General features: G+C 52.4%; 2 protein-coding genes across 4 annotated transcripts in view; one reads left to right on the top strand and one right to left on the bottom strand.

The window, feature by feature from the left end:
- The first annotated feature begins 2,028 nt into the window (after window positions 1-2,028).
- Window positions 2,029-11,952, top strand: A3galt2 (alpha 1,3-galactosyltransferase 2). Its single transcript, XM_026406866.2, has 5 exons — window positions 2,029-2,051; window positions 8,706-8,792; window positions 8,975-9,064; window positions 9,352-9,489; window positions 11,265-11,952. Exons 1-5 carry the CDS (start codon window positions 2,029-2,031, stop codon window positions 11,950-11,952), a joined length of 1,026 nt encoding a protein of 341 aa, XP_026262651.2.
- Window positions 11,953-15,926: 3,974 nt separating this feature from the next.
- Znf362 (zinc finger protein 362) overlaps window positions 15,927-24,628 on the bottom strand; it is a 36,177-nt gene continuing 27,475 nt past the window's right edge. For all 3 annotated transcript variants that reach the window (XM_026406847.2, XM_026406848.2, XM_077791166.1), the window contains 3 exons: window positions 21,014-21,092; window positions 20,733-20,891; window positions 15,927-17,600 (listed from right to left, as the gene is read on the bottom strand). In XM_026406847.2, coding sequence (XP_026262632.1) covers window positions 17,484-17,600; window positions 20,733-20,891; window positions 21,014-21,092 — 355 coding nt within the window. In that variant the 3' untranslated portion in view covers window positions 15,927-17,483. The remainder of the gene's footprint in view (window positions 17,601-20,732; window positions 20,892-21,013; window positions 21,093-24,628) is intronic.

Raw genomic sequence — 24,628 nt, 5'->3', positions numbered from 1 at the left:
GCTTGGCTGGGACTCCAGATCATCTGAGGTTGCTCCTAGCCCCAGTTCACATGGTGTCCCTTAGAGCTGGAGGGTCCAGAAGCCCCTTCAGCTCTGAGTCCCCCTGGGAGATTTGGTGAGCCAGCAGCATGTGGAACGCCTGGGCCAGAACCCAGACTTCATCCCCCAGCAGATGGCCTTGGAGAGAGCTGCCCTGTGTCCAGAAGAGCCCTTGGACGCCTCTGGTTCACTCAGCACTTTACAAGCCTATTTTATGATTATACAGAGGAGGTGACACTTAAGCCTTGCCTAAAGTAGGAGGAAGGACATTCCAGACCAGGCAGTGTGGGAGGGCACAAATAATATGACTGGACATGCAAATGAGTTGGTCCATGCTGGCTACGTTGGGTGAGGTGTAAGTGGCCAGCAGTGGCTGGGGTTGGCCGTCTAGAAAGGAGTCTGTCCTCAGATATGAATGGGGCAGTAAGGAGACTACTGCCTCACTGCTCCTTCCCCAGGATTGGGGTTTTCCTTAAAGTGTCTGTTAGGAATGTGGGTTTGAGGCTCAGCCCCACCTGTATTGAATCGGATTAGTCACAGTAACTTTTAAGAACCAATACCCTCCCTATCTTGGTGACTCCTCTCTGGAGAGCCTGTTAAAATGTAACTATCCACTTGAGGAGGAGGAGAAACAAACTGGTTGGTATCCAATAGGACCAGGGCCTGGAAAGCTTGGTGTCCCAGAGGCAGGAAACACTGGGAAGCCAGAGGGTTTTAGGGAGGCTTGGGTAGTTGCCTGAGTGGAGAGTCCTGGGACCAGGATGGGGACCTCAGCAGGAAGCCGCCTGCACCTCTTCCCTCTGCTAAGGCACACAGGGCGTGTGCACAGGTGCACTGCAGCCAGCAGCCCTCTGTGCAGGTCTCTCTGCTTCTGGACCTTGACTTTTTTCCTGGGAAAAATGAAAACCAGGCCCCACCCCAGTTTGCTGGTATGTGTGTGATGAAGAGAGGGAATGAAAACCACTACTTGAAGAGCATAGTCTTTCACAGCTAAACATTTGTGTTTTCTTCACTATTGTAAGGTTGTTGGAGTTTTGTTTTTTAGGCTTAGGATTAATATTTTATTCTAAAAACATTCTCAGTGAGTAAATAAGGGGGATATGTGTGTATTCATTCCTTTGTTTAATTTTTATTGGTCCCACTCTTAGAGTGGGAATCTATTGCAAGTTTAAAGGGTGCTTCCTTAAAAATACATTTGCTCCTGTTGCTTATACTTTACACAGAAATTGGTTAACTTTCCATCTTGACCTTTAGTTTTAAAAAATATTTCCCAATGGTGCCTACACACTTAAAATAGAACCAAAATTTCATGCAACACCACCTACCTGTCAGATGCATACTGTACATTCTGATGCTGTTTTTTCAATCTTATTTCAACGTTTTAAAATCTTGATCACAATCCACTAATTTCCTGTACCTCTGATGGACAACTTGCATTTTTGAAAACAGGTAGTGTGAGCTTCACAGAACTTGTTCCACAGCCCTGATCTTATCTCACACTGGCCTGAGTGTTGGGCATGTGTATTCCACTTTTTTGAGGAGAAGTGGATTGCTCAAGGTCACAGTGCCCAGTACCCTCAGCTCTAGCTGGGGCTCTGTGGAACAGGGCTCTCCCCCATGGAAACACCTTAGCCCTTTCCCACCCAGTTCCCTGCCAGTCCCAGGAACAAGACTCTGAAGAGGGCTTAGGACCCCTGGGGAGGGAAAAGAAGTCTGTACAAATAGCTCCAAGTCCCTGGCCAACCAGAGCTGGCCGTACTCAGATCCACCCTCTAGCAGGTGATTGGCCCCTGGGGGGGTTACCACCCCCCACCCTACCCTGGAACCAGCTTCCTTCATTACGCCTCATCTCTGATTGCTTCTGTGGGTGTGGCTCCTGAGGCTAGGGGCAGGAAGGAGCTGGTTTGTCCCTACCACGGGAAAGAGGTCATTTCTTCCCCAGCTCTGAGCTGAGAAAGTTCGTGGCGGCTGCCCCACTGGCTCCTTTCTATGGCTCTCAAGGAAGGCCTGAGGTGAGTGGGGAACTGCCAGGGAGTGGGGACAGTGGGACAGCCAACCTGTGAGAGGTGCAGTCTGGTGGTCAGAACAGTCAAAGGAGAGGCACCAATGTTAGCTAGCGAGAACCATCTGAGCCACAAGCCCTGGGAAAAGGTGGCTCACACAGCCATGCATGGACTGTGGGGTATGAGGCCTGTGTACCTGGAGAAGAGCTGGGTGCCTCCTCTTCTCTTGGTGAGGTAGAAAGCAAAGGCCAGAGAGGTTCTTAGTCCCCCGGTGGGCCTCACTGTCCAGGACTAGGAACTTGTTCTTCCTGGAGGACTAATGGCTGATCCTGAAAGGGAGGAGGGAGAGCAGGGCATGGGCGGGGCTTGAGGGACCACCTTCTGCTGGTGGAACAGGGCCAGACAGGTCCTTTTGAGGCTATTTGACCAAGGAATGTGGAGGAGTGGGTACCTATAGGGTAAGGGCTCCAGACTGGGGCACAGGAATAGTGGGTGGAGCTGGTGGGTCCCCACCCCAGGCTTGGGCACCAGCACTCACCCTGAGCTGACCATGTGAGCTTGCCTGGCCCACTCAGGACCAGCTCTGCCTGGCTACCCTGACAGACCAGTGCCCAAGATAAACTTTGGCTTGTCCCACCCTGGTTGGGCGGGGCTGGGGGCTGGTTAAAAGGGCCAAGAAAGCCGATAAGGCAGAGAGTGAGTGGCCAGCTCCTGCCATTTCCTACCCCTGCAGCCCGGGCAAGTTGCCGGCTGCCAGAACCATGGACTCAGGCTTCCGGAAACCGGAAAAGCACAGCTGTGGCCAGTCTTCCAGGAGTCCAGAGGGGGCCGAAGACAAAGTGTGGAAGGGGAGGCTTCTTGCAGGAGAGACACTGGCCACTGACCACAGGTCACTTGGGAGGAGCCAGGCACCCTTGTGAGAGGTGCTCGGGTTGCACAGGGGTCCAGTCCCAAGGAGCCCAAATGCCATTAAAGGCCCTACTCAGAAGTCAGACCCAAACTCAAGACTCATTCCTGCCAGCTTGAGATGCTGAGGAAGTGATTTAACTTTTTCTGAGCTTTGATCTCCTCACTCCCAAGGTGGAAATAATCCTAGTGCCCTCTGCAAGGGACTGTGGTCAGACTTCAACAAGACAGTAGAGTACAGACTTAATTCTGTACATGTCTTAGCAGTGTCTGGGATTCTTAATGAGTGCAGACTTAATTCTGGGAAAAATGGAGTTTAAAGCAAATGAGTAATAGTCAGTTTGGGAAAGGATGAAGAGAAAGCACCCCAGCCATTTACTGAACAAACTATTCATTATTTAATAACACCAAGTATGAGGCAGGTTCTGGGCTTTGGGGCAGAGTACCAAGGCTGATGAATCAGGGGCACTCAGCCCCACAGGGAAGACTGTGCCCTCACAGGTTGGCAAGGGCCAGAGGAACCTCCTGGGGAGGGGAATGGGAGGTGTTGAGGAAGCCAGCAACCTGACTGGCAGAGGATGGGAAAGCGGTCTGAACAAAGATGGGTCTGGACACGAAGTCATCTTCACTTGGAAGGTGAAGGATCGAGACGGGTGCAGGAGGGAGTGCAAAGAGTTGTAACTGAGTCCCGAGGAACAGGCAGTGGGAACCCAGCAAAGATGTGTTGTGTGGCTGGGCGGCAAGCGCAGGAATGGGGGAGAGCCACACAGAGCTGGGGGAGAGAGGCGGTCCTGGTGTGGATTTTTTTCTAAGAGCAGTGAGATATCATCAGAAGACCTTGGCAAGGGGAGGGGTGGGATCTCACTAACATTTTGAAAGATCATTCTGGAGAATGGATTGTAGGGGGCAGTTGTAGAAATAGGGAGGTTGGTGAGGTGGCCAGGGGGAGTTGTCCAGGTGTGGGGCACAATGGCCTGGAGTGCAGTGAGAAGCGGGGGAAGGCCAGTGACAGACTGAGTGTGTTTTGCGGGGGGGGGGGGGGGGGCACGGGCTTGCTGGAGAATTAGATGTGGAGAACGGGAAAAAAAGAGGCCTCGGGAGAGACTCCAAGGCATGTGTGCAATAGGGCAGAGGAATGATCACGGCGTCACTTGCCAGGATGGAGAAGATGGAGTGGGTGCAGGTTTCTAAGGAAAATCGAGGGTTCCTTTTTGGCCATATGTATTTGAGATGCTGTGAGACCCTCAAATAGAGAGCTCAGACAGCACCAGTGCCCACAGGTCACTGCACTCACGATGCCCAGATCAGCCTCACCAGGGGCTCCAGGCATGCAGAGCCTGATGGAGGCAACTAGCTGGTACATGGCAGAAGGAGCGATGCTCACTGCACACCGTCAGGGAGGAGGTGGGGGTGTGGCGCCCCTTCCACCCTCCACTGAGTCCACCACCAACAGCTGGTGCCTCTCCTCTAAATCCACACCGTCCAACACAGAACTGCCACAAGCCACATGGGCCGACGGGCCCCCACAGTGTGCTGTAAGCCTAACATTCACGCTGGGTTGAGTGTTTAGACACAGCACAAAACAAGTCTGGAAAATAGCTCAATAATTTTTATATCAAGTACATGTTGAAAAGATGTTTGGGTTATGTTCTGTTCAATAAAAATACTATTTAAATTAATTTCACCTGTTTCTTTTCACTTTTTAATGTGGCTACCTTGAAATTTTAAATCATCTATGTGGCTCACATTTTATATCGCTGGCCCATGCTGTTCTGTCTAGACTCTCGCTACACATTTAATAGAACGTGGATATATATGTGTGAGTTCATGGACATACGGCCTAGGAGCCTCTCCTCACAGAAGTGAGATCTGCCTCCTCAGGGAGTCCTGTTACTCCTTTTCCACTTAACACATAAGGGTCTCTTATTGTCGACCTCATTCTTTTTAGGGGCCATGTTAACTTCCATTAAATAGATATGCATGATTCTTTCATCCAGTTTCCTACTGGTGAACACTAAGGCTATTGATATCCATTTGCTTTTACAAATAATGCCCCAAGAACATCCCTGGACTGTCCACTGTGGAGTGTCCATGCCTAGAGGCAGGAAGAGAGGAAGGGGAACAATGAAATGCAATGATGGAGGGTTCAGGTTTTGAAGGCTCCTTAGTCAGCACTGAGAGACGTAGACTTTGTCCTGAAGTCAGAAGGAGGCAATACAATAACTTTTTTCCTTGTAAATTGCTAACCCTGTATTTTTCTTCTTTATAAAAGCAATATAGTTGGGCATAGTGGTGCAGGCCTGTAATCCCAGCAGCTCAGGAGACTGAGGCAGGAGGATCATAAGTTTAAAACAACCTCAGCAACTTACCAAGGCCCTAGGCAACTTAGCAAGACTCTGTCTCTAAATAAAATATAGAAAGGGCTGGGGATGTGGCTCAGTGGTTAAGTGCCCCTGGGTTTAATCCCCAGTACCAAAAAAAAAGGCAATATAAAAACAGTTTTCTCCTTTACTCAGACTCTTTTTCATTCTTGCAAAATTGCCATCACTTTCAGATCCTGCTTTTTTTCCTTTCATGCTCCAGGGTACGCATTTTCCTGTGTGACTGCAGGGTCTCCATGACAATGTGTTTAGCCAGTCACTCTGGCCAGATGCTGGGGCCTTTCTCAGGTTCGCCTGAGTGGTACCTGAGCAGCTCAGATGGTGAGTGTCCCTGTGACTTCAGACGCCTCTCTGTGGATGTTTTCTAGGCGGCAGTCAGCAAGATGGTCTCCCTCTTGTCAAATAAACACTCATCTCCCTTGACCCCAGCCCTGGCCCCTTCCAGTTTCCATCCTGTGTCCTTCCTGCTTACAGCTCAGCTTCTGAAAAGTCACCCACACAGCACCTTCCACTCCCCACTCAGTCCCCCTCCAAGCCTGGGCCCGACCTCTTCTCCCTCCATGCTCTCTCCCATGGCACCCTTGCCCTCCTAGAGAGCCCCCAGAACTCTCTCCCGAGCCTGCCTGCCTTCCGGGCTTCTACCACAACCAGAAAAGCAGACAGCCCTGTCCCTCCAACTGGTGGCCGAGTGCTGTTCATTCCCCCTGCCTGACAGCCCTTCATCACCTACTTTCTCCCGCCCAGCCCCCCACACCTGCTGCGCTCCCCAGAGCTCCCACAGCGGGCACAGATGTCCTCACCTCCACCTCATTTTCTTGCCTCCCTCCAGCCCCTCCCTCTCTCCCAGCACACCCTGTCCGGGCTCCACGGTTCAGACTAGGTACACATTTTTTATTTTCCAAATAAAACTCTGGCTGTGGCACTCCCTGGAGGAAATGCCTTCCCAGGCTCCCCATGGCCCTCAAGATGAAGCCCAAGGCCCTGAGCCTGCAGTGTGGGCCCTGGCGGCCTGGCAGAAGGCCCTGCAGCCCCACCCAGTTCTATTCCATCTCCTCACTGTGTTTCCTGCTCATGATCGCCCTTTCCCCTTCACTTCCTCCTTTGCTTGAATAATTTCTAATTTTTCAGGTCCTAGCTGATAGGTCACCCCCTCCAGGAAGCCTCCCAACTTCCTCACTTTCTGTCAGGGCTCGAGGCCACCCTTCTGCTCGTCCACCACACCTCATGAACGCTCTCCTCAACATTCACTGAGCACTGGTTCCTTCGTGCTTTCAGTCTGCCGCATCACCTGTCCTCTCAGTCCCCACCCCACACCGTATGTTGGCTCCACACCTCTGAGTGCTTAAGGTTGTGCCTGTGCCCAGTCTGGACGTGTAGAAAGCATATCTAGACAGAATCTGACGACTGTCTCCATGTGCACCCTTTGTTCCCCACCCTGAAGGCTACCTCCTTTGAACAGATTCCCAGTGACTGGGGTTACTGAATCAAAGGGAATGAGCATTCGAAGAGTTCAATTCCCACAGCCAGGAAACTTTCCACAAGGCCCAACCATCCACACAGCCACCAGCAAGCATAAGAGAGCCTGCCTCACCGTGTGCTGGAAGCTGGGCTGTTTTCATTATGTCTGTTCTTTAAAGTGTTCATTTTATAGGCAAAACCGACCACCTTGCTCTGATTTGTATGTCTTTGATTACTAGTGGGGGGGTGAACATTTTTCCATATGTTTGCCTACTGGAGGCATCTCTTCGAGGATTTTCCTGTTTGTGTGACACAGACACTATTAAAGGAGGCTAATGTTTTATAAGATGGCTCTGGGGGCTGTGCAGGGAGTGACAGGGAGCAGTGAGGGAACTCCTGCAATGGTCTTGGTGACAGATGATCAGGCTAGGATCATGATGGAGGTTGCAGTGGCTGGAGGGACAGGAAGGGGCGAGATCAAGAAGGACAAGTCAACCCAACCCAGGGGCTGACAGCAGACAGTGGATGCAGCAGAGGGAGTGGTTGGGGGTCGCAGGTTTCAGGTTGACTAGATGAATAGAAGGAGGTGCTGTGTGCTGAGAGGGTGTCCAGGTGGACACACACACACACTCCAAGGTTTTCAGAGCCTCTCCTGGGTTCGTCTCTCAAGCATCCCTTAAGTAGGATAGCAGAAAAGGTAGGGGCGGAGGGTCTGAGGCAGGCAGCCTTCTTGAAAGAGAGCAGGGGAGCTGGGGTTTGGAAGGATTCCTAGGGCAGGGGGCAGAGCTAGAGGCTGCCCAGGGCATGATGAGGATCTGTTAGGAAGAGTCATCATCAACAGTGGAGGGAGCGATTACGGTGTGTAAGCCCCTCATTCTAATCACTCAGCTCATGTTATCTCAGAGTCCACGGCAGCCCTCTGCGGGCTTACTACCCCATCTCACAGATAAGAATGATGGGCAGGTGTCAGGCCTTGCCTGAGCTCAGAGAGTTTAGAGGTAGTGGAGCTGGGGTTCAAACCTGAGGGTCTGGCCCCCGTGTCTGCTCCTTACCATGTGGTTGCAGAAGATTCTCAACATTTGAGACCCTTCCTGGATTTACCATAGACAAATTCCAAATGTACCTCCCCTAAGCCAGCAATTAGGCCACTAAGGTCTGCGGAAGGAACTCTTCCCCCAGCCTGGCTTGGGGCTGCCACAGGCACATGGTCTGACCACAGCCAGTCTGACCTCATCTCTAGGTCCCAGACAGCTCTTCACTCCCAGCCACCAACCTATAAGTTAATCGGTAGCTTCCTCTGGCCTATTCTCTTGTCCAAGGTCATCCTCATCCCTCCCCAGGCTAAGACCCCAAAGCCTTGATGCTCCTGTCCTCCGTGCCTGCCCAAAGTCATGACCAGCACCACTATTGTCCAGAGGAAAGGATCAGACGAGCCCTGGTTAGGCAGCTGGGGCTATGTCCACTCCGTGGCACATCAGGCAGCTGGACAAAAGGGTGAGGGAGTTCTCTAAGTGCTGAGATGATAATCAGACATACTGGTCAGTGAGGAAGAAAAGGTGCAGGACAGCATGTCCACTGTGCTACCGTTTCTGGGGAACTAAAAGAAAGGAAGTGAGAGTACTTGCTACCACATTCACCCTTCCCTGTGTATGCACAGACCACTGCTGGAAAGACATGACACTGGTCCCTCTGGCTGTTTCCATGCGGAGGAACAGGAAGGAACTTTTCAGTGTTATCTTTCATCCTTTTGAATGTCTGTACCATTAAACAGTTATTCTTACTCAAAATAAAATAAAATGAAGCACTGAAAATCACAAAAAATGATTTCTACCTTGCATGTGCATGCGTGTGTATATGTGTGTGTGTGTGTGTGTGTGTGTGTGTGTGTAAATGGGCTGCTGATCCCCCTGCCTTCCAGGCCCAGGAAGAGAACCTTCTGGCGACTGATCCTGCTTGCACTTGGCCTCTTAGGGTTGCTCCTTCTGAACTGGCTCCCTATATTCAGGTACAAATCCCTTCCCCAGCACCTGAGATGGGACCATCACCAGGGTCACACTTAAAGTGGCTCTTTCCAAGTGCCTTGTTGAGAGATGGAGGGTGGTGGCTAGCTTGGCCTGGGCAAGTGTCCTTGTGAGCCCTCCCTCCTGAGCAAGTGACATGCCACTTCCTGCCGCCCCCACCCCCTAGGAAGCTGGAAGTCTTCATCCCCATGGGTGTCTGCCCTTCAGCCACAATGCTCCAGATGAAAGACAACTTCACAGGTGTCCTGCGTCCCTGGTAAGGAGTTATCCTCCCCCCTCCCCCCCACTCTGAGAATGCCCACAAACCTAGACCTCTGTTCCAGGCCCCTGTCCTCCTTTCAAGTGCTATTCCAACAGATCCAAGCACTGCACCCCCAACCCTAGGGGCCCCACTGGGTCATACTTCTCCTTTAACTGTCTAGGGGTGGTTCCGACCTAGGGGCAGGGACTGGTCTGATGCATCTTAGGTCCCTAGGGGAGGTGGCAGTAATCATGCATCCATGAGTGGGTGACTAGAGCTCTCTCCATTCTTGTCCTGGCCAGGGCCCGGCCTGAAGTCCTGACCTGTACTTCCTGGGGGGCCCCCATTATTTGGGATGGCACCTTTGACCCAGATATAGCCCAGCGAGAGGCCAGACGGCAGAACCTCACCATTGGGCTGACTGTCTTTGCTGTCGGCAGGTAAGCCTGGGGAGGGGAGCGCCACTGTCCAGCAGGGAGTGGGAAGGATGTGGCCCCATGGCCCTGGGCCTTGGATCCCAAAGTGCAGCTGGAGGCTGCACCCTTGTCCCAGACTCCCAAGGTGAATGCAGGAATATCCTCTCCCTTCCCCTCTTCCCTGGACACCTATATCATGGAGCCCACCCAGCCAGGGGCTCAGAACTATGTGCCAGAAGGAACCTGCTTAGGGGCTAGGGCTGTCCACCAGGAAGTGGCATGTCACTGATGAGGAAATGGTGGAGTCTTCCAGGTAAGAGGGGAGAAGAGGGAAAGAGCAACTGGGCAAGCAGAGAGACAGAACTGGCTGCTGGAGGCAGCAGCTCAGCCATAGCGCACAGTATGGTGGGTCTCGCCGGGAAAGCCAGATGGTGGGAGAGGGGCTGGAGAGCTAGGGAGGTTGCAAGGGAGTGAATCTGAGCGTGTAAGAAGGTACACAGAGGTGACAGAGACCGAGAAGTGGGAAGACCACCAGATCAGAGGGCTCAGTGAGGCAGGACTGTGAGGGGCGTAAATCAGAGCAAGTGAGCCAGAAGAATGAGGAACCCACACAGTGGCGTGGGTGAGGCTGCGGTTTTGAAGATGGGATGCTAATGATGTCCAACCTGAGGTAGTGGCCATAGGAGTGCATAGGTAGATGTGGATAGAGGACAGAATCACAGGAGAGGAGGTCAATCAAAGAACTGATAGGCCAGGCAATGGACAGGCCTCCAGGTATGGAGTCTCAAGGAACAGAAATTCCAGGATCCTGAGGTCTGGATTTCCAAGACCCTGTAAGTCTAGCACCCTGGAATGTTGAAGTTTCCAAGAACCTAGATTCCCCTTCCCAAGAATAGAGCAAGTGCAAGAAAAGATACAAGCTTCAATGCCAAGTTGGATTCAAATCCTGGCTATACTACTTACCACCACTTACCAATCAAGTATACTTTTCTAAGTTGTTAGAGCTTTGTTTATAGTACAGTAGATTGAACCCAGGGGACACTCTGCCATTGGGCAACATTCCCCATCCCTTTTTATTTTATTTTGAGAAGGGTCTCACCAAGTTGCTGAAGCTGGCCTCAAATTTCCAATCCTTCTGCCTCAGCCTCCCAAGTAGCTAGGATTTATTAGAGCTCTTTAAATGAGATAATGCACATTGACTTCAAAGTGTCTGCTACAGTGATAGATGTTCAAAATATCAGGCATTATTACTTTCATTTTAAAACTCTAGTATCCTAAGAGCTAGGATTCTTAGTATTTGAAGCACTCTACAAACTCAATGACTTAAAACAATGTATTATTCCTATAGCATGATCTAGTGTGCCAGGAATTCAGAGGGCTCAGCCGGAAGGGCTTCTCACTGCTCTCAAATGTCTGGTCTCCATTAGGAGACCAAGGGCTGATGACCAGCCGGAGGCTCTCTATGTCACTAGCCTGGGTTTCCTCAATTCGTGGCAGCACCAAGTTCTGGGATCTCTTGATGGAAGGCCTAGAGCACTAAAGAGGCGATCACTGTCAGTCCTCCAAGGGCCAGCACAGCATAGCTTCCCTGGTACCCTACGGACCCGGGGGTCAGAGGCAAGTATCTTCAGAGAAGATGGTGCAGGCAACTTGCACCATCTCTAACCCGCCTCTCCAAGGTTGAAAGAGGCTTGGGGGATCTGGAGTTGCGGAGCCGGTGTGGGTAAAACTGGGAAGCACGAATGCAGGCAGGGGTGGCGAGTGCGGAAGGGCAGCCAGCCAGGCTGACTTTTTTGCAGGTATCTGGAGAAGTACCTGGCACGCTTTCTGGAGTCCGCAGAGGAGCACTTCATGGTGGGCCAGCGCGTGGTGTACTACGTGTTCACCGAGAGGCCCGCTGCTGTGCCTCGCGTGGCGCTGGGCCCCGGCCGTCAGCTGCGAGTGCAGTACGTGGTGCGCGAACGGCGCTGGCAGGACGTGTCCATGGCACGCATGCGCACGCTGTACGAGGCCTTAGGCGGGCGTCTAGGGCGCGAGGCGCACTTCGTGTTCTGCCTGGACGTGGACCAGCACTTCAGCAGCACCTTTGGGCCCGAGGCGCTGGCAGAGTCAGTAGCGCAGTTGCACGCCTGGCACTACCGCTGGCCACGGTGGCTGCTGCCCTTTGAGCGCGACTCGCGCTCAGCCGCCGCAATGGCCCAGGACGAGGGCGACTTCTACTACCATGCCGCCTTGTTCGGGGGTAGCGTGGCCGCGGTGCGCAGGTTGACGGCTCACTGCGCGCGCGCCCAGCAGCAGGACCGCGAGCGCGGCCTCGAGGCACTCTGGCACGACGAGAGCCACCTCAACAAATACTTCTGGCTGCACAAGCCCGCCAAGGTGCTATCGCCCGAGTTCTGTTGGAGCCCGGAAATCGGCCCACGCCCCGAGATTCGCCGGCCCCGTCTGCTCTCTGCGCCCAAGGAGTACGCGATCCTGCGCGACTAGTGCCAGCCACCCGCACTGACACCGGAGGACGTGGACTAGGAGTTACAGGAGGGAGAGACCCTTCCTTCAGTTGGCTTCTTTCTGGAAGCCACATGATACTTTGGAGGACAGAGAAAGATTGAATGAAAAGAACCAGCTCCGTTCCTGTGCGCCCTTCCCTCACTTTCAATGTGGGCTGAAACACAACCGAAACACCTCTGTGACCGTCCAGAATTCACCTGATGCCTCCTCAAGTGATGTTCTATCCCTACCTCATCTCCCCACCCCCACCCCACTCGCTTTTAAACGAGATTGAGACACAAAGAGGGAACATAATCGCCAGAGGCTGAGGATCTGTGCAGTGGCATCAGCAGTTGGGAGAGCCAGGACTCTTGTCTGACCCCACTCCACTCTCAGTCCAGTTGACTTTGAGAATGAGCCATAGAGGGACAAACACAGGAGGCATCCTGGTCATTGGCTCTCCCTTTTTACCTGTCCTGCCCATAAGCATGGCGTGTACATATGTGAGTATTATTATAATAGATAATTTTTTCCAAATTTGTCCACATGGGCCTTTTCTACCATAATCAAATCACTCACACACACACACACACACACACACACACACACACACAAAATGACATTCGTGGGCTGAGGATAATTTTTTCCAAATTTGTCCACATGGGCCTTTTCTACTATAATCAAATCACACACACACACACACACACACACACACAAAATGACATTCGTGGGCTATGACTCAGAGGTAAAAGCACTTGCCTAGCATGTGTGAGGCCCTGAGTTCAGTCCCCAGCACCACCCAAAATAAAAAATTACATTCCTGACCTTGGGCTGGTAAGGCTGTTTGGCCAGAATCTGGGAGGTAATTTTCCTCATCCACACCTGCACTTGACTCTTCAAACTACAGGAACAAACACAGGCTCTGAGTGAGGGCTGGAAGTCATGAGACCTTCCAAAGAAAGTGGCCACTGGAAGCCCTGGAGATTTTGTCAGACAGTTGGAGAAACTGAGGTCCTGAGGGAGTAGGACTTCACTGTGGGTCTCCAGTATTTTCTATGGAGCATTCTCACTGACCTTGAATTTTTAGCAGCCTCCACCATTTGCAGGTAGGACAGCAATTCCAGCTATTTACCTGGCCCTGAAGATCTTTAGACGCTGAAAATTTTTACAGGCAAGTTCAAGTATTGATGATAAAAGAGGAAATCTCTCCTTTCAAAAGCAGTTCAATATTTCCCAGTTCCTTCTACCGAAACTAGATGAGCAAAACTCAGTCCCTGTGGACTCTGGGTGAGAGAAAGGGCAAGCCAGGTGTGCCCAAGAAAAGGTCATTCATTGTTGGCTGACTAAGTTGTCATGTGCCTTCCCCTGGTGGGGCAAAGTTTATCCTCCACCTTCTGCTGCAGACTTCACCAACCTTAACACCCTTGGACGGTGGGAGAGCTGACCACAAGCCAGTGAGAGCTGGATGTGAACCCGTTCCTCTTCTGTGTGTGTGATGTAGACAAGTTCCTTACCTGGGTCGAGTCTCAGTTTCCTCACATATAGCCCTCTTAGGGGTTTTGGTGATATTTCAGAGGACAGATATTGTCCTTTTCCTCTCTCTGCCTGCCCTTTCCCAGCAAATTCATGGAGTGCAAGAAATTCACCCAAGAACAGAGTTTTACAAGGGAAAACATGGTAAGTTGGGAATTTCCTGATCCCAGGCTCTGGGCAGCCATGTGCTGCTGATGAAAACCTTCCAGAGGAAGGGGAGGGGCTTGAGGCAGGGCAGAGTAGAGCAGTGTTGGCAGCTTCTTGAGAATGGCTCCCTCCTATGGATCCCAGAGGCCTAAGGACGGAGCAGAGATTATAGAAGGACTTGGGTTGGAGACAGGTCTGACAGGGAGAAAAAAACTCCTTCTGTAGCTAATTCTGTGGCCCCCACCTCTGTCCTCCTCAGCACCTATCCTGGGGCCCACACAGACAGGGGTGCTCACATATTCCCCAGGCAAGCAGATGAAAATACAACTCTCAGTCCCAAGTGTCACTGCTAAATACAGAATCTTCATCTGTCCCAGGTGCCCCACCCTCTCATGCTAGCTGAGATATCACCCCCGCAAATACCAGAACATCTTCAAGTCTCTTAGGATTCAATGATCATAAGGAACATAGATCCAATGGAGCTAAGTCTAATAATAGCAATAATGATATTTACATTTTGGGGGTACTTACGTGTACCAGGCACAGCTTTAAGCATTAAACATGTATTGATTCACTTCATCCTCACATCCACACTATAAATTGTTCACCATTATTCATCCCATTTACATAAGAGGAAATCAGATATGAAGAGGTTAAGTCACTTCCCTCATTAGAACCTAAGTTCAGGGTTTCCAAAACAAACAGGAAAGCAACATGGCTAGAGGAGAAAGACATTGTAAGGAACCGAGGTTGTCACTAGCTCTCCGTCTCCTCTGTCCATTTCTGCTTTCTCCTACCTTCTTTGTTCTGTTTGTGTCTGGACCCACACAGATACCCCAACTCCCAGCTATAGGGTCTTCCAGTTCAGTTGCCTACTTTCTCCTAACTAATTTGTTCCTGATTCATGGACTGGAGATCTAAAGCAGTTTCATCTAGTGGTGTGCCAATAAATAGCAACTGGCTCTTCAAGGAAAAAGAAAACCTTGATTTTTAGCATTTACCATTTTCCATGGTATAAATCCCACCGTGGTCAATTATAAGCTACCAGCATTTACTGAGAAGTCCCTTGGGAAGAGATACACAGGATCTGCTCTCCAGAGCCAGGACAGCCCCAGCACACAGTTAGCTATAACCATGGATGGAGTCACTCAGTCAGGTGCCAACCTCTGGCCAATCAGCTGTAGGCTGGAATGGGGTCATATGATACCATATAGCTGCCAGAGCCCATTCCCTCCAGGCATTGCAGGCTGTGGAAGGTCAATTTCAGAGGGAGAAAAGAGGCCTTGAGATTAATGAAAACATGCTGGTTCTGGGCTCCCCCCATTCATTCCCCCTTCTGTGGCAACGCACTCTTGGTTTCCTCTTGGGAAGACATACTTTGGATGGAGGATTCACTCTCTGCTCCAGCCATAGATTATGGGCCCTAGCCAAACCGGTACATACCATGCCTGGGCCAGAAGGAGGAAGACCCCATGAGACCCTTGCTGGGTCTTCTGACAAAGGGACAGGATGGCTGCTGGAAGGCTAAGCAGGACTGTAGGCTGGAGTTGACCCCACAGGAACCTGAGGATGAAGAGCCAGTGGAGAGCCAGCGACACATTCTTTGGATGCTGAAGCTGTCCTAGGAGTTTGGACCTTCTGTCACTTGCCAACAAGCCCTGACCCATGAAGACCATGAGGACTCAGAATAATGAGGTCCCAACGATGAGCTCCACAGTGGCTTGTGGCTGAGTTACTCCAGGACACTCCACAGGGCCAGCCTCGATAAACTTGGGGGGATTCGTTCCTTCATTCTCCTCCTACGCAGTCACAACACTGGCTCCCCTATAGGGGAAATGTGCATGGAGGGGACCTCTTGAAGAAAGCCTGTTCCCTTCAAACGTGGGAACAGCTTCCACAAATCAGGCACTCATGATGGACCCCCCAGAGGGTGCGGTGCTCCTCAGAAAGCAGCACAGCTGAGACCCCTTGGTGGACCCAGAACATGTACAAAGGCTTTAGAACTAGAAAGACCTGGTAAACGTATGTCCTTGACACTTAACAGTTCAGCACAGAGCACTAGGGGCTCTGCCCTAGGGTGAGACCAGCCCCCAGTAAGCCACCATCTCCTTGCCCCCAGTTAGGGGAGGGGAGGGGAGAGGAGTCGTGGAAAGGTGCCCCTTCCCGCTGTCACACACAGCACGTCACACACCACTGCCACCTGGGTGCAGGTACAGTTTATTCTTCACAACAGAGAAATACAAAGAGCAGAGGGGTTGTAATTCCCTAGTTTTTTTTTTTTTTGCCCCTTTTAGTGTTTTTCCCCCACATTTGATTTTTACCTTGCTCCCCACCCCCTTTTTAAAATAGGATGCAGACTTCTCTCCTGAAGTGTCTGAGAGACACCTGCCCTCACCTCCCTGCCACCAAGATGCAGACTGAGAAGCCAACAGACTCTTTTCTTTTCTTTTTTTTTTTTTTTTAATAAGGTAACTAGTTCTAAATATGGTGGCCTGGAGGTCCCATAGAAAAAAGCAAAGGGGTGTTAACAGTATGTATGACAGCTTATTTACAGGGCAGTAACATGCGGACAAAAAGCTACAATACTGAGTATCAGACGACGCAAGTCAAACAAAGGGGCGAGGGTGGGGGCAGAGAACCCCATGGGAAAAGAAACCCCAGGAAACGTTAAACTGGTAAATCAATGGCGAGTTAAGGCTTAAAAAGTGTATAAAAATAACACAGTTAATATTCAAAACGGAACTCCAGATACAGAATATATAGATGAGTTTCTGTCTAGTTTTTTTTTTTTTTTTTTTTCCGAGGGGATGTGGAAGGGCTTCTCCGGGCTCTGTACATGGTTCCTATATACATGGACACGCATGGCTTTCAGATTGGGGTGTGTCTGTGGGGGCTGGGGGCAGGGTCTGCTCCTGGGACCCTCCCCAAGGATCCCTTCCCTGCGGAGGGGTGCACCCAGGCTGAGGATTCCCCCACCCTGGGCGCTGACCCCATCTGGAGAAAATTCTGGAAGGAGGTCCCAGGCCCAGGCCCACTCCCTCCCATCCCCCTGCCCACAGTCTGGGATGACAGGAGAGGTAGCCGATAGGTTTCCTGGCCAGCACCGAGGTAGACTGGGGTGGTCTTCAGGGCATCAGGGGAGGGACCGGGTCTTACCCAGCCCACCCCACCCCATTTCCCTGGGCCCGCCGCCCAGCCTGTTACTGCACCCTTTGGTCCTACAGATCTCCCGGCCCCTCGTTTTGCCGCCTCCTGAAGCCTGGACAGCCCTGGTAGCTGCCACACCCTCTGCTCAGTGGTAGGAGCTGGGCACCAGGGCTAAAGGGCTCAACTCCAGCTGCCTCGGCTCCCACCCATCTGGGGACTCCTTTGCAGTCCAGAGCCCCAGACCTGAGCCTTCCCTTAAGACCTGAGGCCGTGGCCAGAGAAGGTCCCACGCAGCCCTCTGGTTCTCTGCATCCATCTGCCTGATCCTTTTCATTTCTCGGTCTTAGCAGCACCAATGTCCTGGCCAATAAATAGCTTTTTTTTTTTTTTTTTTTTTGTTATTTCCAAAACAAACTTAAAAAAAAAAAAAAAGGTGAAGCAAGTGAGGGGTGGGGAACAAAAAGAAAACTCGACAGGTTCAAAGTGCTCTGAGATCGTCTTTGGATGCCACCAAAACAGTCCAGAACCTTGCAACTGGCCTGCCTGACCGGCCCGGGACTGGACCAAGCAGGGCTTCTGCGGCCCAAGCTTCCTGGCAGGTTTGGAAGGTCACGAAGAGGTCAGCAGTGCCTGGAGGCCCCGGGGCCTGGTGCTGCCGGTGTCAGCCTGCCAGTGGGCCGGGCGGGCGGCGCCTCAGGTGGGGCTCAGATGAGAGAGATTCGCACTGGGATGCCTGGGGACTCCGTCCTCTGGGGTGAGTGATGGCTCACCAGGTGCTCCACCACCGTGTGTTTGGACATGTGCTTCATCAGGTAGGTCTCCTGCGGGCAGGGTGAGATGCAGAATGGTCACCACTGGAAAGTTGGCAAGGGAGGCTGCAGCTCCCAGAAGTGGCCACTGCAGGGGTCCTTGGCAGGTGGCCGCACTGGTGGTCTGCAGCCACAGTCTGGAGGCCCAGCCAGGCCTGGGCACTGGCTCTAGGGATATGGCCCTGCTGCCAGCATCAGCACTAGCCGCCCTGCCAGGCTCAGAGCCCGCAGAGCGCTGTCTGGGGGAGCTGACCGGCATCAGGCCCGCCACTCAGCAGTGCCCACCTGTGGCTCCCCAAAGTCAGGTCAGCTGCCTTTACCAACTGGCTCTAGCAGGGAGCACTGCATGAGACATAGCCCTTTCTGCAGGACAGAGCTCGAGTCCCTGCACCTGGCTGGGGCTCCCAAGGGTGGGTGGTGGGTGGGCAGTGGACCCAGCATTGAGCCTGGTTCTGCCATTTCTTAGTGGTGAGATCTTAGGCAAGTCATCTCACCCCTGAGCCTCAGTTTCCTCCTCTGTAAGAAGGGAAGGGAAGGGTTGTCATGGTGATATGAATAAAGCCCTCAGCATGCAGCCGGGGCTGAGGGCACCACTCTTTCCCCAGTCTCTACTTTTTTCCCAGGTGGTGGTAGGAGTCTTGGCCTCACTGGACCTGCCCTGGGGGTGAAGCCAGGCCTGGGACCCTCACAGGCTCTGCTAAGTCTGTCCTGAGGCAGCATCAGTAGGTGAGCAAGGGGACCCAGGCTTACAGTAGGCCCCTGACCTCAAGCTACACCATATCACCCACTGGCCTTGATCAGGAACAAGGTGGCATTCTGGGTCCCCAGCTGCCACTCCAGGGCCTCATACCTGGACCTGCTCAGATGTGGCAGAGGAAGCCCTCAGATGTGACAGTGTGATAATACATGGTGACCTAGACAGGCACCCATCAACAGCCACCCTAGGAAACACTTCTGCGAGTGTATAGCAAAGAAAAGGGGGAACTCTGGATTAAAAGATACACTGACCCAGTACAATATAGGAATCTTATTTGGATACTGATTAAAAAATAACACTGCAAAAATTAATAAAGACTGAAAAAATAACACCACAAATAAATAAAATTATGACATGCAGGAGAAATGAAAATCATCAACACTGACTCTATAAAGTATCAGATACTGTGGAAATGCTCTCTTTTAAGAAAAGGAGTTATCATTAGAGACATAAATTTCATTTACAAATGAAATAATTGATGTTTAGGTTTTGCTTTAAAAACTAGGGGTTCAGATAAGGCGGGACTGGAGATGGTGAAGGGGGCCATCCAGAGAGTGGGACTTGGGAGACGCAGGGACAGACTGAAGGTCAGTGGCTGAGGGGGAGTTTCCTGGGGGCCCTCGTCCTGCAGGTCTGTCCTCTCAGCTCTCCTCTGCCCCACAGACTCGACTCCAGGAGGGTAAATACCACACACTCAGCACTGGGCAAGAGCAGCCCTGGCTGGCACCTGACAAGTCCTGACTGTGATGACACCACCCCACCTCCACCCAGAGTGACACTGACATTTCAACAATGTGCTCTCTGACACTCTCAGGGGTAGAACAGCTTCTCATTCTACCTGGAAAAATATCCAAAGTTTCCAAATGGCTCCCAAGGCCCCCCAATCCCCAGCCCTAACATGGAAGGTTCTTGCCCCTCTTTCTCCTCTTCATTTAATTATCCTTCAAGTCTTCATCAAAATGTCCTGCTAGTCTGGGTCTACAATGTCTCCCAAAGACCCACGTATTAAAGGCGTATTAGTCCTCAGTTTATGGGACCTACTGGGAGGAAGTTAGGTCATTGCGGGTAGGCCCTTGAAGGGATATTGGGATCATAGCCTCTTCCTCTTCCTCTCTTTGTTTCCTGGCCATCATGAGGCCAGCAGCTTGCTCTATCTACCACATGCTCCCAGCCATGATGTGCTGTCTTGCCACAGACCCCAAAGCGACAGGAGTAACTATGGACTAAAACCTACAAAACTGTGAACCAAAATTAGCTTTCCATTTTTTAAAAGTTGATTATCTCAGGTATTTTGTCAAAGTAACAGAAAGCTGACTAACACATGTTCCTTTCTCAGATAGCCTTATCTGGACCTTTCAACCTTCCCAACTCTATTTTATAGTTTCCCCTGCTGCTGTCTCTTAATCCTTAGAGCAGTGATTCTCAATCAAAGACAATTTTGACCCCCAGGGGACATACAGCAATGTATGGAGACATTTCCAATGGTCACAACTTATTGCTCCTGGCACTTAGTTGGTAGAGTCCAGACATGGCTTAGCATCCTACTAGATGCAAGACAGCGCCCTATGACAAAAAAGGTATCCTGCTCAACGTCAATAAGGTTGAGAAACTCTATTTTAGAGCAGTGATCACAATTTTTCATTAAATGTTTATGTGTGTGATTACTTGTTTAATATCTATCTCCAACAGTAGTTTTTAACCTTCCTGAGGACAATAAATGTCTGGTATCCAATTCCCAAGAGTCTGGCACAGTGTTCAGTAAAAAACAGGTGAATAAGTCATTGCACTAGCTAAGGTTTATTTGGCACTACTCTGCCAGCCAGAAACCCCATGAGTTAAAATCCATTTGACAGATGAGGAACCTGAGGCTCAGTGATCCCTATGTTGGGTATATGAGAGTCTGTTAACCAGAATATTTAAGAACCTAAAGCACAAACACAAGTGACTCACTTGGATGTCCAGAGGCCCCCATTTGGGGAATTTTCCCACCCAGGGACAGAGGGCTGGATGCAATGACCCTTCTAGTGCTATTCAGGCCTTCCCTGAGATGAGAGTGACTGAGCCAAGTCACTGTGCCCCCTTGTGTCCATAATGGGGATTGCAGCTACAGGAAGCAAGGAGACTCTTCTTCCTGACTCACAGAGCAGGGTGCCCAGCCCCACCACTACCTTGAGGATTCTAGGGCCTTAGAAACCCAGGATAAAGGCAGGCAGAAGGTGGCCAGCTCGGTCTGGGGCCGACAGACACTGAAGTGGGAAGCAGAAGCCCTGGCTCTGTCATTGCCTGTGATCGTGGGGAGTCCCTTTCCCTCTCTGGGACTGTGATTTTGCTTGCAAAGTGGAGAGTCAGTACAGTGGGGAGGCAGCTGGGGCCCGGCTGGCACTCACCGAGGTGTAGGCCCGCCCGCACATGCTGCAGCAGTAGGCCTTGGCGTGCTTGATGGCATGGGCCGAGAGGTGGATCTGCAGGGAGGCGGAGTCCGAGTAGGCCCGGTAGCAGTTGGGACACTTGTAGGGCTTGTCCTTGTTGTGCTGGCGCTGGTGAGACTGTGAGGAGCACAGCAGGGGTCAGGAGGCAGTGGGACCCCCCCACCCGCTCCACCCCTTCTTATGTTCCCTTTGGGGAGGCGGCTGTGTCCCTGGGGCACAGGAGGGAGGCAGGCACTCACCTGGAGGTTGGAGAGCTGAGTGAAAGCCTTTTCGCAGCCAGGATGTGGGCACTTGTAGGGTCTGTCACCTGTGTGGATTCTGCAAGGGGCAGCCTGATGAGGAGGAGGTCCCAGACCAGCTCCAGGGTGTAAGCCCTTGGCTGCCCTGGGCCATACCTCTGCTCCCAAGTCACTAGACTCGGTCCCCTTGATCCACTCTCCTCAGTGGCCAAGAGTGAGCCCACAGAGAGATCTAGGGACTTCAAAGGCCATCGTCTCTCCTTCCCTCTCTAGCTTCCACTGCGAGTCTGACGCTTTCCACTCCCCCTAGGTCCCTCTGCACCCGACCTACGAAAAGCACCACTCAGAGACCCAACCCAGCCTCCAGCTAAGCGCAGGGAGCTTGCTTGGACTTCCTTCTGTCCTCTCTGCCATCGTGAAAAGAATGGATTCACAGTGCTGTGAGGACTTCCCTCCCACCCTGCCTCCTTCCCCAGAAGAAGGACATCCCCCTTGAATGGCTCCTGGCCTCTATTTCCTGTCCCTTCTCCATGTCAGACATATGTCCATGATGGTGACATGTTCACCCTCATGTATTAGAAAATTCAGGCCCATGGCCCTGAAGCTTAGTCCCTCTGTGTTCTTAACGATAGCTCCTTGTGCCCCACTCCCCTTCCTGAGTTCTTATCCTGGACCCACCATTTACTAGTGGGGCAAATCACTGAGCCTTGGTTTCCTCACCTACAAAATGGATATAAAAATATAGTCCCTGCCTCACTGGGCTTTGTGAAAAGTGCACCAGATAATACATGTAAGGCTCTCAGCCTAGAGTCGGCACAGTAGCACTCAAGAAAGGCTTGCCAGTAATTATTATTCATTCATTCAACGTTTATCACACCAGGTTCCTGTGTGCTGGGCACCATGCTAGGCACTGGGGATATATCAGGGAACAAAACAGACAAAAACTACCCCCTGGCAGAAAAGAACAGTAAGCATGAAATAAGGAAATAACTCACACGCGGAAGGTAGTCAGTGTTGTGAACAACTGAACAAGGTTGGGGACTGGGAAACGTGGGGGACAGTTTTACACACAACAGGATAGCACCAGTTGAGAAGGTGATATCATGATGACTGACCACAGCTCAGTCTTGTCCAACAGCCAGGTGGGAACAGAATGGTGGATGGTGCTGAGTGCAGCTGACGCCTGGCACATGCCAACAGGTGGTCTTCCCTGTGCTGCACACTCCAGCCCCAGGGCCAGCTCCCCAGCTGGCCCAGAGGCACCCATCCTGCCAGACCCTCTGTGCCAAGCCAGTAGGCAATGAAATGCCAGCTGGGCCCAAACCTTGTTCGCTAAGTTGCCAATGAGCATCCTTAAGTGGAAGGAGAATGCAGATTGGGCCAAACAGGGCCCTCTCGCCTTCTCACAGCCCAGATCTGCTCCACCTTCAGTCCATCTCAGAGACCAAGGCCCTGTAGCCAGGATCAGTGCTGCACTTAGGGACACAGGGCTCCCTGCTGTCAGAGAGCTTGTAATGTTGGTTGCCGATATACCCAGAGCCAGTCGGGATTCTTCAGTGTGTCACTCAGGCCTTTATCGGTGGCCCAGCTTCACCTTCATACTCTGTGCACTGCGTCCTGGTCAGGGAACCACTTCTCACCTGGAGACCACGTCTGAGGATTCTCCCCACCATGCCCTGCCCTCACTGCACCTCGTTCTGCCCAGTGTCACCTCATCCTTCCTGAGTGCGCTCCTCCCGACCCGACCCAGGGTTCCCTACCCCCAGAGCTTGGCAGCTCCTCCACAGTGCTGACACCTCTGGATTCTCAGTCTACCAGATTCGTACACACATGTCTACCAGACAGGGAACCCCAAAGACAGGGTAAGGCCTAGGGCCCGGCCCACAGACTGCACCTAGATGTGCCAAGTGGAACTGACCCAGTTCTGAGAGCACCTATGGACCTGCACGTGGTGGGGTGGTCCACCAGGCTACTGCTCTGTCTTTACAAGGGAAGGACCCTCTGCTCCAGCTCCACCAGTGGCCAGCACCCCTCCATTTCAACCTCTCCTCATTCCCCTCCAGGGCAGGGTGGGTTTGGTTGAGAGCAGGTGGCAGGGAGGGCCTGAGGGCTCACAGGCTCATGCCCACCGTCCTCCCTCCCGGACCCGAGCCCAGCCCCGCTGGCAACTCGGGCATCTAGAGCTCCTCCTCCTGCAGCCCTCTGCCCTGGCACCTCTCCTTCAGCTACCCTGGCTCAAATCCACCCTCTCGTTCTCAAGGCACATCCAGGACAGCTTTCTCCGAACCACCAGAAGAGGTCAGACCCCTGCAGCCTACCCGCCTAGCCCCATGAAACCCCACTCCCACAAGTGTCCACACTTCAGTGTCTGGTCACCCTTCTCGGCTGCCTCCTTGAGATCAAGGCCTCTGGTCTCATCTACCACCATCTCCCCAGCAGTGGGCATGACCTCAGCGCACAGAGGACAAATCACTAGCTGCAGACTGAAGGAAAGTGAGTTCTCTCTAAAGTCAGCGGCTGACAACAGAATATACTCCACATACTCAACTTCCATTCAGGAGGTGTATTTTGTGTTTGTCGACTAACTGATAGTTCTCCAGGGACTTCTGGTCCCCCTAGGGGACCTAGCCAAGCCCTCCTGACCAGAAAATTCTCCCGGTGGCCTCCTCCTACCCAGGTTCACCAACAGCTCAGCCCCTTACCTGGACTCTGGCTCAGCCCCTGCCCCTGACCTCAGCCACGGCAGCAGCCACGGGCATCGTACCTGGTCAAGGCTCTGAGCAGTAACCGCCGCCATCTCTCCCTTTTTCCATGACAGAGCCCCAAGGCCTTGCCTCAGCTTTCAAGGCCCTTTACATCCCAGCCTCCTCCCGACACTGCTCTCGATGGTATCTCACTACCCTGCCACCACCTTCCCCAGCGAGCCTCTGAGCCTTTGCTCAGGCTGTTCCCGCTGCCGGGGCGGCTTCTCCCTCTGCTGGGAAGGGCGACGGATCCCCCGACACTGGGCCCAGCTGATCCTCCCCAACCTCCACCTCATACTGACCACTGTCACGCATCCACCAGTCTCTAGGTCACAGTGGGAGTTCCTCCAGGACAGGGCCTGTCCCTGACCATTGAGTTGTCCCTGTGTGTGGCACCCAGCACTGGGCAGCTCAAAGAAGGCTGCAGGGAGCAGCTGCTGGGTGAATGAAGGACCAGGCTGCTGTTCCCACTGGCCCTGCGGCTCTTATCTCCATCTCTGAATGCAGGGCAGGCCCCGCCCCCCTGCTCCTGTGGGAATCCCACTCCAAGGCATCTTCCCACCGGGGGAGCACCCAGGCCTGGCCCCCCCCTGCAGAGGGATGGGGTGCCCACGTTAACCCCAAGGGGCCCCTTGCTTGGGTAGCACTGGTGCTCCTGGACTGCTCCTCCGTCCCCATAACCCCTGGCCCACAGGGAGCCCCAAAGACTGGTCCTGTTTCCTTGCCCAGCACCTCCACCCCATGTGCACTCTAGCTTAGTCTGCAGCCTGACAGCCCAGGCTGCTCCTTGTGCACTGAGCCTGAATCCCACTTCTGCCACCTCTTAGCTGTGTGCCAAGGGCAAGTGACTGGCTCCGTGAGCCCCAGTTTC

This window comes from Urocitellus parryii, chromosome 11 (assembly GCF_045843805.1).
Source record: "Urocitellus parryii isolate mUroPar1 chromosome 11, mUroPar1.hap1, whole genome shotgun sequence".
Taxonomy (NCBI): domain Eukaryota; kingdom Metazoa; phylum Chordata; class Mammalia; order Rodentia; family Sciuridae; genus Urocitellus; species Urocitellus parryii.
The sequence above is the reverse complement of the archived record's forward strand: the minus strand, read 5'-3'. Positions and strand labels throughout refer to the sequence as shown.